Source organism: Nelumbo lutea, chromosome 1 (genome assembly GCF_056320005.1).
Source record: "Nelumbo lutea isolate HS-2025 chromosome 1, American lotus-T2T, whole genome shotgun sequence".
Taxonomy (NCBI): Eukaryota; Viridiplantae; Streptophyta; class Magnoliopsida; order Proteales; family Nelumbonaceae; genus Nelumbo; species Nelumbo lutea.
Window position 1 is genome coordinate 215,482,407 of NC_142684.1, and position 14,735 is coordinate 215,497,141.

General features: G+C 40.2%; 1 protein-coding gene across 2 annotated transcripts in view; it reads left to right on the top strand.

Moving 5' to 3' along the window:
- Nucleotides 1-14,735, top strand: part of LOC148880940 (uncharacterized) — a 30,990-nt gene that overhangs the window by 10,357 nt on the left and 5,898 nt on the right. Inside the window, exon 3 of one of the 2 annotated variants that reach the window (XR_016104683.1) lies at nt 4,523-5,138. Coding sequence is in view for 1 of the 2 variants with exons in the window: in XM_088963059.1 (XP_088819185.1) it covers nt 4,523-5,130 (608 nt within the window). In the remaining variant the exon portion in view is untranslated. The remainder of the gene's footprint in view (nt 1-4,522; nt 5,139-14,735) is intronic. The other variant, XM_088963059.1, reaches the window with a different exon arrangement.

Here is a 14,735-nt window from a genome sequence, read left to right on the forward strand (position 1 = left end):
GTGGCTGCCCCATAAAGAGGTGATTAATTTGATTTTGTAAGTTATATTCACAAGGATTAAGGAGTTGGAGTATCTTTGTCAATTCCTAAGTCAGAGAATGGTCTCAAATAGCATGATGTGATCCAGCTGTAATTATTTCTACTTTTGAATGGAGCTCCGTAGTGAATCTCTTATGAACTTTGATTGTAGTGGCTGTTCATTGGGTGGTTAGTGTAGGACTGGTTTGGTGGAAAGCAAGGTTGGTGGCTAGTCTTGCTTCAAAAATCTAGCCAAGTAGCTTTAAATCTAGGGAAGAATCCAGAGAATGGTTGCTGGTTTTCTTTAGTAGTAATTAACTGTAGGGAAATATGAGAAAAGAAGAAAACCACATGTTTCTCTAACACTGGCTTCAAGAGGAAAAAAGAGTGGCTATTATAGAAATAAAAATTAACTCATTCAATTCAACTGTTCCGGATAGATTCACATGTATATATAAAACTCCTTAAAGCTTTGACTGAAAAAGAAATTTGACAATTACTAAACAGCTGATTCCTAATCAGACCCAAAACTCCTAAGAATAGAGACTTGGCAGAATAGTTTTTGACTTAAATTATTAGTTTCCTTAACAAAACAGGAAACTACTAATTGTAAACTTAAAAAATAGGAAGCTCCTTAATGAAAATAACTGCTGGTTTTAAAAATTAAAATAGAAACCCATCAGCTTCAAAATCTAGGTGCAACCATTGGTTCCTCCTTTGATATGTTTTAGTGACTGTTGAGGATTTTGTGGTTTTTGTTAATTGATTTTAGTTATTATTTGTTTAGTTAGTGAGTGGGGACCACAGCACACTATTTGGAAGCTTTTAGAGTAGAGTTTTTAATGTTTTTATTGAGATTTTTTTGGAATCAGCCGCCCTATAAGGGCATATCAGTCATTGTACACTGTTTTTATTTTAAGTATAAATACTAATGGAAGAGGGCAGCCAGATCTGATTACTTTCTCTTCCTTTCTTCATTCTTTCTCTTCTTCTCTCCTCTCAAAAACTTCTTCTTTTCTTCCTCTTTTCTTACAGTTTTTATTTCAGCAAATTTCTACTATAACTTAAGGATGATTAATTTTTAGAGAAATTGACGTATGTTAGGCTTCAGTTGAACTAAGTATTTATTGATGACATGACAAAAATCTAGTAAATGGTTAAAGGAGGGGGATAGAAACACCAAATATTTCCGTTCAATGGCAAATGGTAGGAGAAAGAAGAACTTCATCTCAAAATTGGAAGTAGGAGGAGTAGGCATATCCAACCCGGTAGAAATAGCAGAGGCCTTTGTAAATCATTCAAAATCTATTTTTAGAAGACCCTTAAGTGAAAGGATTTGGTTGGAGGGTTTGGAATGGGTGATTCTAAGTGCAGAAAACATAGAGTGGTTAGAAAAGAAATTAGAGATGGAGGAGATTAAGGAAGCAGTCTTTTCTATGGATAGGACAAAAGCTCCAGTCCAGACGGTTTCACAATGGGTTTTAATTAGGATTGTTGGGATATTGTGGAGAAGGATCTTGGGTCAGTTTTTGAGGAGTTCCACAGAAGGGGAGTAATTAATCTGGGGTTGAACTCCACATTCATTGCGTTGGCACCAAAGAAGAGAGAGGCATCACAACTAAGGGACTTTAGACCTATTAGTTTGGTGAACACTTTGTATAAAATAATTGCAGAAGTGTTGTCTCTAAGGTTAAAGAAAGTTCTTCCTACCATTATTGCACCCAACCAAGGAGCTTTTGTGAATGATAGACAGATCACTGATCAAATTTTGATTACAAATGAGAGTATGGAGAGCTTTAGGAAATCCAAGAAGAAGGGAGTGATTTGCAAATTGGACCTGGAGAAGGCTTATGACATGGTTGATTGGTCTTTTTTGTTGGAAGTGTTGAAAGGCTTTGGATTTGTAGATACTTGGTGTAAATGGATTTGGGGCTGTATTAGGAGTCGTTGATATTCTATCTTGGTGAATGGAATTGTGGTGGACTTCTTCCTTGCATCGAGAGGAATAAGACAAGGAGACCCACTATCCCCTTTTCTTTTTACTTTGATTGTAGATGTCCTTGGGAGATTGATCCATAGAGCGGACTCGAGGAATTTAATAAAAGGATGGAGAGTGGGAAGGGAGAAGGTACCACTTACACATATGTAATTTGCAAATGACACACTCTTGTTTTGGGAAGGTGGAGACATAAATTGGATCCGAAATTTAAAATTGGCAATACAACTCTTTGAGCGGATGTTTAACCTCAAGGTGAACTTTGATAAGAGCAGTATGGTGGGTGTGAATTTGAAGGAGAGGGAGCTAAGTGAATATGCAGGTGTATTAGGTTGTGTGATCTCGAATTGGCCTTTGACTTACTTAGGCCTCCCTTTAGAAGATAATCCTAAGAAGGAATGCTTTTGGAACCTGGTATTGGAGAGATTTGAAAAAAAGGCTTGTTTCTTGGAGGAAGAATTATCTTTCCTTAGGGGGGAGAGTTACTTTGATTAGGTCTACCCTTGCTAACCTACCTGTTTACTTCCTGTTACTATTTAAGATCCCCACAAAGTTTTCTAACATTTTGGAAAAATTAATGAGGGATTTCTTGTGGGAGTCAGGAGAGGAAAAGAAGGACCATAGGGTGCGTTGGGAGGTAGTAACTAGATGCAAAAAGCTAGGAGGCCTTGGGATTAAGAATATCAGGAAAAGGAATATGGCATTGTTGGGGAAGTGGTTATGGAGGTTTCCATTGGAAAGAGATAGGTTGTGGACAAAGATTGTGGCTAGCATACATGGGCTGGAAGACAATGGTTGGGAACCTGGAATTATGGCAAGGGCTACAAATGCCCTCTCCTTGGAAAGCCATTCATGATTTGCTTCTAGTCTTCTCCCCTTGGATCAAGTATGGTCTTAACTCTGGTAATAAAATAAAATTTTGGGAACACCATTGGGTTGGGGACTCACCACTGATGGACCAATTTCCTTCTTTGTATGCTTTGTCAGATTTGAAACATGAACCCATCTCATCCTTCTTAAGCCCTTCTGTTTCTTCTTTTGGTTTTGGGTGGAACCTAGGCCTAAGAAGGGCAATTAGGGATACGGACTTGGGATGCATAATGTCTCTGCTAGCCATCATTGAAAATGCCTTCTTGGACCCTAATAAGGAGGACACCAGATTTTGGACCCCTTCCTCCTTAGGTACTTTCTCCCGTGCTTCGTTTTTTGAGACATTAACTCAACCTTCTGTTCCTATTGGGTTGTCCTTTCTGATTAAAGAAATTTGGAGTAAGCCCATTCCTCCTCGGGTTAGTAGTTTTTGTTGGGAAACTTTCCTGGAAAGAATTAACACAAATGACCTACTTCAGAAGAAAGAGACCCAATTCTTGTTTACTTCCTAATAGATGTACTCTCTGTATAGACAGTACAGTTGATGGGGGAATTGCTTATCACCTCACGATTACTTGCTCGGTTGCTAAAACAGTTTGGGAGTGGGATTATCCCTCTTTGGGTGTATTTGGACTCCCCCTGGGAGTGTCCAAAGCTTGTTCTCTTCTTCTTTTTTTTTTTTCAGATGGCTTAAGAAAAAAGGGAAGATTATGTGGAGAAGCATTAGGGCAGCAGTGTGTTGGTCCCTATCGGAAGAAAGTAACACCCGAATCTTTTCAGATAAGGAAAGAACCCTGGAAGATTTATTAAATATAATTCTTGTAAGGGTAGTCCACTGGCTGAAAACCATGGAGTTGTTCTAAGGTTATTCTGTGGCCAATTTGGTAAGAAATTGGAAAGAGATAGCTTCCTCTGCCCTATGTAAGAGGACTCGTAGCCTTTCTTGGACCCCTCCCTCCTCTGGGTTCATAAAACTGAATTTTGATGGTAGTTGCTTAAGGAATCCAAGGCTTTCTGGGATTGGGGGAGTGTTCGGGAATGAGGATGGGGTTATTTTTGCCATGTTCTCAGGCCCAATTGGAGAAGGAGGCTCTCTTAGGGCTGAGATTCTTGCTGCCCTGGAAGGTATCCAAAGAGCGAAAGATTTGAACATCAGATGTTTGGTTCTTGAAGGTGACTCGGAGGTGCTGATTAGATGGCTAAAAGAAGAAAGTGGTTTACGGAGGTATAACAGGGAGAGGAAAAAATTCAAATGGCCGAGTAGGGATATGGTAATGCAATACAGCTGGGTGAAAAGGACTGCTAACTCAGTTGCGGATGGGTTAGCCAAGAAAGGGGTGAATAGGGAATCTATATTTTGGGCTAATTTTTAACTTTACTCCATCGTACTCTATTGGTGGGGAGTTAAGACATTTTACCTCCTCCCGCCTCTTGTTGTAATTAAAGTTTCACATCATTAATAAAGTTTCTTATTACTGATAAAAAAAAAACCAGAGCCTCTCTGTTATGGTTGTTTTCACTCAATTTTCTTAGTTGGTTTAATTTCAGATAACTTTTTTTTTTCCAGTTCTCCTGTCTTTGTATTTTAGTTATACCATAATACTAAGTTTTGTGCCCTTTTGCTGTCTTTTATGAAAAGGCAATTGGAGGTGGATGATAACAACAATGTCACATCAAGCAGTTCAATAGGTGTTGGAGAAGCTAATGATTTTCCTGCAAGCCAACAAAATCACCATGCAAGCTCACCTGTTCTGCAATCCAACATCCATGCGACTCCTGAGGGAAATCTAAACTCACAAGGTGCATCTGAATATACCCATTTGCTTAACCAGTACTATGAGCTGGAGGGGCAGAGACAACAGGTGCTACAGAAACTTCATCAACTGGGTTATTGGAATTACCAAAATCCATGTGAAGGATCCGGCCCCTGTGGGCAGTGGTTTAACTGTTTTTCTACTTCTCAAGAACCAGTCTCAGCATGCCAGGCATCCTACCAAGGGTTCTCATCTTGTTGTTCATATGTTTGTCATTGCTTGGCAGCTTCATGCCCTTCATCTACTTGTACCTCAGCTGGAACATGTGAAAATAAATTCACTGCTGATGTTAGTGCTGCCACATGTGCATTGGGCCCTAAAAAACTATCCCCCCTTGAAGATATTGGTGTCGTTAAAACCGCAATGACAGCTGCAGAAAGAGCAATATCTTCCATGAAGATGAAATGTCCTAGCACATACAACGCATCCGAAGGTGGGCAGGTGTATTCTTAGCAAATTTATAATATGTAGATATATTCTTCTTGGTTATGCATATGGACTTCTAATATTTGTTTTGTAGTTTCACTACATGGCACATTGATACCTTAGTCCTGATGGTCCATGGTTGGTATATGTAGGCTGCATATAATGCTTTTGGTTAATGTGGTCTATCTTGTTAGTACCTTGGGTTTCCTGCAATTAGTCTATGCTGCCTTTGGTTCATGATGCTATTTGGTTAATGCCTTTGGTTAATGTGGTCTATGCTGCAATTAGTCTTGGTGTTTTTGCAATATTATATTTGATTCTTTTTGTTTTGTCTTAGATCTTAATATTTGTATTGAACCATGCTTTGCATGACCTAGTGATTGATCAAAGATGTCCATTATTGTATGATTTAAACCTATTCAGTTAGTTTAACAAGATGAACCACAGATGCACTACTTCACATGCTTTAATTATTGCACCTTTATTAAGGGTGCATCAGGCCCTGTTGGGCTGGGCCTCTTCAAATTTTAACAAGCGCTCAACCTGAGTCCACCCAACTTACATCCCTACATTTCAAAACTGTTTAATATGTAATCATAATTTTTTTTGGATGTGGGCTTATATCCATGATGTTTAATTTTTTAATTTTATAATTTTGAATGAGAACTTGCTTGGTTGTGTAGTAGGACTACAATCAGTCCTAGTTGTAATGTACAATAAACAAGAAAGAAAGTTTGAGAATGAGAGAAGAAGACGAAAGAGGAGAAGAGAAGGAAAAGACGAAGAGAAGAAAGTCAAAAAGAGTGTGGGTCATGACTTAGATTGTCGCCCCACTCAGCTATTTATATTAATAGTTTAAATAAGGTAAATAACCAAAATTGCCCCTATTGTTTACATAAGTTAAGAAATTATAGAAAACAGAAAATAACTACCAACTACCACTAAGTAACATAAGTAGCATAAATTGACAAACAATAGTGGGGACCACATTAATGTTCTACATCTCTACACTCCCTCTCAAGTTGGGAATAGATATTAGTCATTCCCAAGTTGCATAGATCTGCCTCTAACTTTTTCTTTGAAACTGCCTTAGTGAAGTGATTTGCAAGTTGCATATTGGAGGTGATATATGGAAGACACACTTCTCGGGAAGCAACTCTCTCTGATAAAGTGTCGATCCACTTCAATATACTTAATTCTGTCATGTTGTACCAGATTACAGGCACTATTAATAGCAGCCTGATTATTGCAGTACAACATTAGGGGCTTTTCATGAGAAATACCTAGCTCCTCAAATAGGGATTTCAACCATAACACTTCAGCCACACCATTCGGCATGGACCAATATTCAGCTTCGGCACTGGAGCGAGTAACAATATTTTGTTTCTTACTCCTCCAAGAAACAAGATTTCCTCCTACAAAGGCACAATACCTAGAGGTAGACCTCCTATCATCAACATATCCGCCCAATCGGCATATGTGTAAATTTCTATTTTCATGTGACTATTATCTTTGAAGAGTATATCTCTGCCTGGACATCTCTTCAAATATGCCAATATCCTCTCAACTACAAGTAGGTGAGTGGTTCTAGGGGAATGCATATACTGGCTAACAACATTGACTGCATAAGAGATGTCTGGTTGTGTGAGACAAAGAGAAGTTTTCCAACCAATCGTTGGAACATAACTTTATCTTCAAGAGTCAATCCACCTTCTGCATTGATCTTGTGATTTTTGTTCAATAGGTGTGTTAGCAGGCTTAACACCTAGGTTCCCAGTTTCTTGCAACAGATCATGAACATACTTCCTTTGGGAAACAAAAATCCCATGTTTAGACCGTGCTACCTCAATACCCAAGAAATACCGTAGCTCTCCCAAGTCTTTGACATCAAATTCTTGGTGAAGGAGTTGCTTAAGAGAGTCAATCTCACGGTACCACTCCCTGTCACCACAATATCATCCACATATACAGCAAGAAGTGTTAAGGAGGAATCCACTTTCTTCAAAGCATTGTTACCCTCTCCCCCTATTGGATCATCTTTCCCTGCTAAAGAAATGTGGTGTCGACCTATACCTCCAAAGGTTGGGAGTTTCTGTTGGGGAGCCTTTTTGGAAAGAGTTAATACAGGGGATCTACTCCAAAGGAAAAGACCCAATACTTGCTTGTCTCCTCACTGGTGTGTTCTTTGTAAATCCGTTGGTGAGTTTGGATACATTTACTAATTTCTTGTCAGTTTGTTAAAGTTATTTGGGTATGATTTATTTCTCTGTTTGGGTGTAGGTGGGCTCCCCCTTTGAATGTGCCAAGCTTATTTACCTCCATGCCTAACTGGCCAACCAAAAGGGACCAAGATCATATGGAGGTGTGGTAGGGCCAAGATCATATGGTGGGCTCTCCCTTTCAATGGAACCATCAACATTATGCTTCACTATAAACACCCATCTACACCCAACCGGTTTCTTTTGATCAAATAACTCCCATGTATTGTTCTTTAGAAGAACATTCCTTTCTACCTTCATTGCATCCTTCCACTTAGGTATTGACAAGGCTTCTTGCATTGTTTTGGGAATGGGAATAGCAGCAATGGATACCAAAAAAGACTTGTAGGATGGAGACAAATGATCATAAGACAAGAACGGGGAAATACAATGAGTTGTAGATGAGGTACAACGATGCTTCCCTTTATAGACTGCAATGGGAAGGTCAAGATCATCCAATGGAGGTGGAGGCTCAACAATGGAAGGTATCTCATCTGTAATGGAAGATAAAGGAATTGTGGTACCTGGATCTGGATACATAGAAGGAATTGGAGCTAGCCTGGACTATTGATGACTGAAATCGACCTGTCTCCACCGCCTGTGATATACTCTCAAATCTTGGCACTTCTGACAACCCTCCTCACTACACTCCCTTTCAGTGATTGGGACAGGTAATGGAATTTTTGATGAATGAGCCCACACCTCACTACTCTCCCCCTAAGAAGAAACCATAGGATAATAGGTTACATCCTCAAAGAAAGTAACATCCATAGAAACAAACCACCTCTCAGAAGTAGGTTCGTAGCAACAATATCCCTTTTGAGTTTGTGCATAACCAAAGAAAATGCATTTTGAGGCTTTATGATGAAATTTGGAATGATGAGGTCCAAGAATCTGAACAAAGCAAGTACATCCAAAGGTTTTGAAGGGAATAGTAAACAATTCTTTATCAGGATACAAAAGGGTGAATGGAACTTTCATGTCTAGAACCTGTGAAGGAACTCGGTTGATGAGATATACAGTTGTATGGATAGCATCTCCCCTGAAACGTATAGGCACATTGGAGTTAAGTATAATGCTTCTAGCCACCTCCAATATGTGTCTATTCTTCCTTTCAGCAACCCCATTTTGCTGAGGTGTATGGGAATATGTTCTCTGATGGATAATTCCATGGTCAAGGAAATATGAGGCCAATGGTTTTGCAAAATACTCTTTCACATTATCGGATCTGAAAATTTTGATTTTGACCCCAAACTGGGTCAAAACCATTTGATGAAAGATCTGGGTTAAGGTAGGAACCTCCTTTTGAGAACGCACAAGGTAAACCCATGAAAAACGAGTATAGTCATCAACAAACAACAAGAAATATTTGTATCCCTTCATAGCAGTGATGTGATAAGGTCCCCAAACATCAGTATGCACAATTTCAAAAGGAATGCTACTTCTTTTATTACTCAAAGGATATGTTGTCCTACAATGCTTTGCAAGCTCACAACTTTCACATTTCAAATTAGACATCTGGACTGACTCAAACAAACTAGGAAACAAACTCTTCAAAGACCTAAAGGATAAATGACCTAATCGATCATGCCAAAGCATAACCTGACTAACAGACTGAGAAACAAAAGACCTCCCAACTTCACTATCTTCCCCATGTGAGCTCTCTCCAAGCAGGTAGATTCCATTCGTCTCACGACTAATCCCAATCACCTTCCTTGTCTCTAGATCCTGAAAAACACATCGATCAGGAAAAAATGTCACTGTAGCTGTGGATGGTTTGTTCTTACCAGTGTGGTTAGTGTCCTCCATTGAAGCTACCCTTTGGAGAGAAGCAAGGCAGGAGGAAGATGAAAAGGTGGAGGAATTGAAGCTACATGGCAGCTTGAAGTTGGTTGGAAAAAAGAGACAAGGAATTTTCACCAGAATGAAAACATAACTTTTGTGCAACCCAAAAGACTGATGTGTTAAACAAGGCAATGGTGTGACAACCAACGTTACCTTTGCTCGGTTAATTGCTTGTGGTGCTAAGCAAAATATGTTGAATGGTTCAAATGAGGGGAAAGATTTGGGTGCAGTACAGAATGAGGGAGGTGAATCATCGGGTTAGGCGGGAGTCTTGTTAAACCGTATGGTGCCCACCTAGCAGGCCCAAATCCAATTTCAACTTTTATTCCTGGGCCTAGTAGGCCCGAAAAGTTAAGTGGGCTAAAATCAACTGACCCAGGTTTCAAGTTGGTGCTGACGACTTAAAGGAGCATGTGACGGGGGAAGCACCTCAAGTAGACAGTAAACAAGGTCTACCATCGTCTTCCTCTTCCTTTCGCTTGAATAGCCTCAGCAAAGGTCTCCAGCTTACAATGCATACCTTCGAAGAAGATGATTCGATTTGAGCAGGAGCGCCATAACCCGAGGTATGTGAAGAGCAGTGAGTTATTTGACTCAGTATTGGACAGGTTGACAAATGATGAAGAGTTGTCTGATTCGGATTCAAAATCTAGAGAAACCATCAGTCTGGGAAGTATTGACCTCCAAAAACCAAAAGATATCTTGGAGGAGGGTAGTATACACACTGAACTCCTATTTCTAGAGGAGGAAATGGACTTGCAAGACTCTGGCAATGTCAAAAGGCAAAGAAGGTTGAGTCTTAACAACGACGAACATATATCTTCTAGCCCGGGTCTTCCATACGAAAAACAGATGGAATTGGAAACACTTAAAGAGGTCTGGTAGATTACATCCCCGCCAATAAACGGGTCTACTCCATTTGCACAACCTAGTTAGGATATCGGGCCAGAGACATGAATCAGATATGGAGCCTTACCTAAGGATTCACGTAGAGGGAAAAACTAGTGAGGCATCTTTGATTGTAGGTGGTGTAAAAGTATTGGGTGAACCTAGTCCACTTCCACGACTGAGTCAGGAAAAGGGAATGGATCTGGTCCTGACTCCAAGAATTGATACCCAACATTTGGTCCATGTGCAACCACCTCTGTTACCTTCAAGTAAGCCTGTCCATTTGGTTTTAGATACTAATATGGGTTCTGTGCCTGTAACAGATATCTTGGAATCTCAACCAGACCAACCAAGTGGCAGCAAGGAAGTGACAAATGTTAATGCTGGAATTCGAACTGAGAAGGGAGTTTGGTTGGTAGAGAGGAAACATGAGGAACTAGAACTGATTTGGGAGAAGATTAGTACCCTGTTGGAGGAATATAAACAGAAAGAGGAAATGATAGAGGTGATTCCAAAAAACCTTGAATCACATGCAAGCCCCAATAGATTGGGGCAGGAAACAGTAAATAAAGGGCTGTCTAGGAAGTCAGTGGGTAGGAAAAAGAAGAAAAAGTCTCAAGTAGAGAGACTAATAATGGACATTGAAGGGGATATCGAATTCAGTGGTAGAGTGGAAAGGAAAAAGGTTTATAAATGAAGGAAAATACTATCTTTAAATTCATGAAGGTTAATGAAGATAATCAATTGGAATGTAAGGGGTTTGGGCAGTGCTAGGAAAAGGAGATCGATTAAGGAGTTACTTAGGAGAGAAAGACCTGATGTTGTGATGTTACAGGAGACAAAGGTAGCTGAACTGGATAGGTTGTGGGTCAGAGAGATTTGGAAAGTAAGAGGGGTAAGATGGTGTTCAGTTTCGTCGTAGGGAGCTTCGGGGGGAATAGTAACTTTGTGGAGGGAGGACTTCGTAGAACCAATAGAGGAGCTAACAGGAAACTTCACTGTATCCCTAAAATTCAGGATGGTGGAAGATGGCTTCATTTGGGTGCTAACAAATGTGTATGGGCCAACTAAGGTTTGGTGGCTAAGGTCCTACCTAGGATAACCTTTGATCATTGCCCCATAGAAGTAGGACAAGAACCTCTTGGTAATGGACCTAGACCATTCAGATTTGAGAATATGTGGTTAACACATCCGGATTTTTTGTCTAAGGTTAAGGAGTGGTGGAGTGAAGAGATGAGGGAAGTGAAATGGAATGGGGTTAGATTCCATAAAAAATTAAAAAGGTTGAGAGGAAAAATAAAAGAATGGAATAGGGATCAATTTGGAAGAGTGGAGGAGGTAAAATCTAGATTAATGATTTTGATTGAGGACTTGGATGCAAAAGAATCCCAAGGGTGATGGATGTGCAAGATGGAGAACTGAGAGGGAAATTAAAAAAGGAGTTAGAGGAGGTTTTGTTGAGGGACCTAGACCATTCCGATTTGAGAATATGTGGTTAACACATCCGGATTTTTTGTCTAAGGTTAAGTAATGGTGGAGGGAAGAGATGGGGAAAGTGAAATGGAATGGGGTTAGATTCCACAAAAAATCTAAAAGGTTGAGAGGAAAAATAAAAGAATGGAATGGGGATCAATTTGGAAGAGTGGAGGAGGTAAAAGCTAGATTAATGATTTTGATTGAGGACTTAGATGCAAAAGAATCCCAAGGGGTGATGGATGTGCAAGACAGAGAACTGAGAGGGAAATTAAAAAAGGAGTTAGAGAAGGTTTTGTTGATGGAGGAGATATTGTGGAGACAAAAATCTATACATAAGTGGATCAAGGAAGGGGATGGGAATACCAAATTCTTTCATGCTATGGCTAATGGGAGAAGAAGGAAAAATTTGATACTAAAGCTTGAAATTGATGGTGTGGAGATAACCTCTCAAGAGGAGATTGCTAGTAGGATTGTGGATCACTTCAAATCAATCTTCCAAAGACCCTTGGAGAATCGGTTAACAGTGGGGGAGGAGATTGGCCAACTTTGAACCAGACAGATAGGGGATGGCTAGAAAGAATGATTGAGGAAGAGGAAATTAAACAAGCTGTCTTCTCTATGGACAGAGCTAAGGCACCGGGCCCAGACGGATTTACAATGGCATTTTATTAGGATTGTTGGGACATAGTCAAAGAAGACTTAATTGGAGCCATTAGAGAATTTGAGGATAAACATATTGTGAGTCCTAGAATCAATGCCACCTTTCTAGCTTTAGTTCCTAAAAAGACTGATGCCAAACATCCCAAAGATTTTCGGCCAATCAGCTTGGTGACGAGCATCTATAAGATTTTAGCAAAAGTGCTCTCTAGGAGGATCAAAGCAGTTCTCCCTTCCCTCTTTAGCCAAGCACAAGGATCCTTTGTACAGGATAGACAAATTATAGATCAGATCCTCATTGCAAATGAGTGTGGAAGAGATGAGGAGATTGGGCAGAAAAGGCTTTGTTTGCAAATTGGATTTGGAAAAGGCTTATGATTTAGTGGATTGGAGTTTCTTGTTGGAGGTGTCAAGAAGACGTGGATTTGGGAATGAATGGTGTAATTGGATAAGAGGATGTTTAAAGTCATGTCATTATTTAGTCTTGGTGAATGGAGTGGTTAAGGACTTCTTTCCAGCCAATAGAGGTTTAAGATAAGGTGATCCACTTTTCCCTTTCTTTTTTACAGTTGTTGCTGATGTTTTCAGTAGATTGATCTCCAAAGCAGATGAGGAGGGCCAAATAAAGGGCTGGAGAGGCATTCCAGTAACTCACCTTCAGTTTGCTGATGATATTGTTATTTTCTGCGAAGGGAATGAGTTAAGCAAGGTGGAGTACCTTAAGAATTTAATAAGAACCTTTGAGATTGCCTCCAACTTGAGGGTAAACTTTGATAAAAGTTGTGTGGCTGGAGTAAATTTGGAGGATAGGGAGATTGGATCCATTGTAGAGTGCTTAGGTTGCAATACCTCTTCTTGGCCTTTGACCTACTTAGGACTACCCTTAGGAGCTAACCCTAAAGAAAGTAGTTTCTGGGCCCCTGTTGTGGAGAAATTTGATAAATGCTTGGTGGCTTGAAAAAAGAATTACATCTCAATAGGGGGTAGGGTGACTTTGATTAGGGCCACGCTTGCCAACCTTCCAACCTACTTCCTTTCAGTGTTTAGGATTCCTCCAAGGGAGGCTAAGAAACTAGAGAAGAGAATGAGGGACTTTGGGAACCAGGAGAGGTGAAAAAGGATCATCTGGTTAGATGGGAGATAGTTAATAAACCAAAGGAAGAAGGGGGTCTAGGGATAGGGAACATAGTGCTGAAGAATGTAGCCCTCCTAGGGAAGTGGTTATGGAGATGGCCCCGAGAGAGAGAGAGAGAGAGAGAGAGAGAGAGAGAGAGAGAGAGAGAGAGAGAGAGAGAGATTATGGCATGAGGTAGTGGCAAGCATTCATGGCTGCTTAGGAAATGGTTGGGATTCCGGGATATCTCATTGATCTACCCTTACAACACCTTGGAAGGCTATACATGGTATTCTCCCTTGCTTCTTATGTTTTATCAGGTATGATGCTTGTTCTGGTGTTGCTATTCGGTTCTAGGAGGATATATGGGTGGGTACTCGACCCCTCAAAGATCGATTCGCCTTGCTCTATTCCCTCTCCCTTCATAAAAATGAGCCAATTGCAAATTTTCTCTCGAACCCGTTAATTCCTTGTCTTTAAACTGGTTCGGTTTTCGTAGAGGGTTAAGGGATGGTGAATCGACTTGTGTTATTGAGCTAATTCATTTACTAGAGTCCGTTTGTTTGGACCCCACATCTTCTAATCAAAGAGTTTGGACTCCTCTTCCAAAAGGTACATTTACTTGTTCTTCCTTTCTAAAATCCCTCAGTTCTAACCCCAATTCCCAAGGGTTCCCCTTCAAAGAAGTTTGGGCGTGACCTATTCCCCCAAAAGTTGCTGTATTCTATTGGGAAGTCTACTATGGGAAAATCAATACCTTGGAAAACTTGCAGAAAAAGAGACCCTCTCTTTGTCTCTCCTTGAATTGGTGTTCTTTGTGTAAGGCCCAGAATGAGGACTGTTTCCATTTGCTGATATCATGTTCCTTTGCTACAGCTTTATGGAATTGGAGCCTTTGTTTATTTGGAGGTAGGTGGTATCTGCCATCTGATTTGAGTTCGTTATTTAACCCATCTTGTTTTGTATGGCACACTAGAAGAGGCAAGTTCATGTGGAAATGTGTCAGGGCAGCCACTTTATGGACTCTCTGGGAGGAAAGGAATGCAAGAGTCTTCTTAGAGAAGGAAAGAAGATTAGATGAAGTGAAGGATTGCATCCTAACACGAGCAATTCATTGGCTGAAAACCTTGGATATATTTGATGATTTTTCCTTTGATGACTTGTGGAGGAATTGGTTAGTAATAGCTAATACTTTGACAAAAAAGAATAGAAGTTTGTCAGAATGGGTTCCGCCTCTAGAAGGTGTCATCAAGTTGAATTTTGATGGAAGTAGCCAAGGTAACCTTGGGCCTTCAGGTATAGGGGGTGTCTTGAGGAATAAGGGTAGCAACATAATTTCCTTATTCTCAGGACCGGTGGGAGTGGGGGACTCTA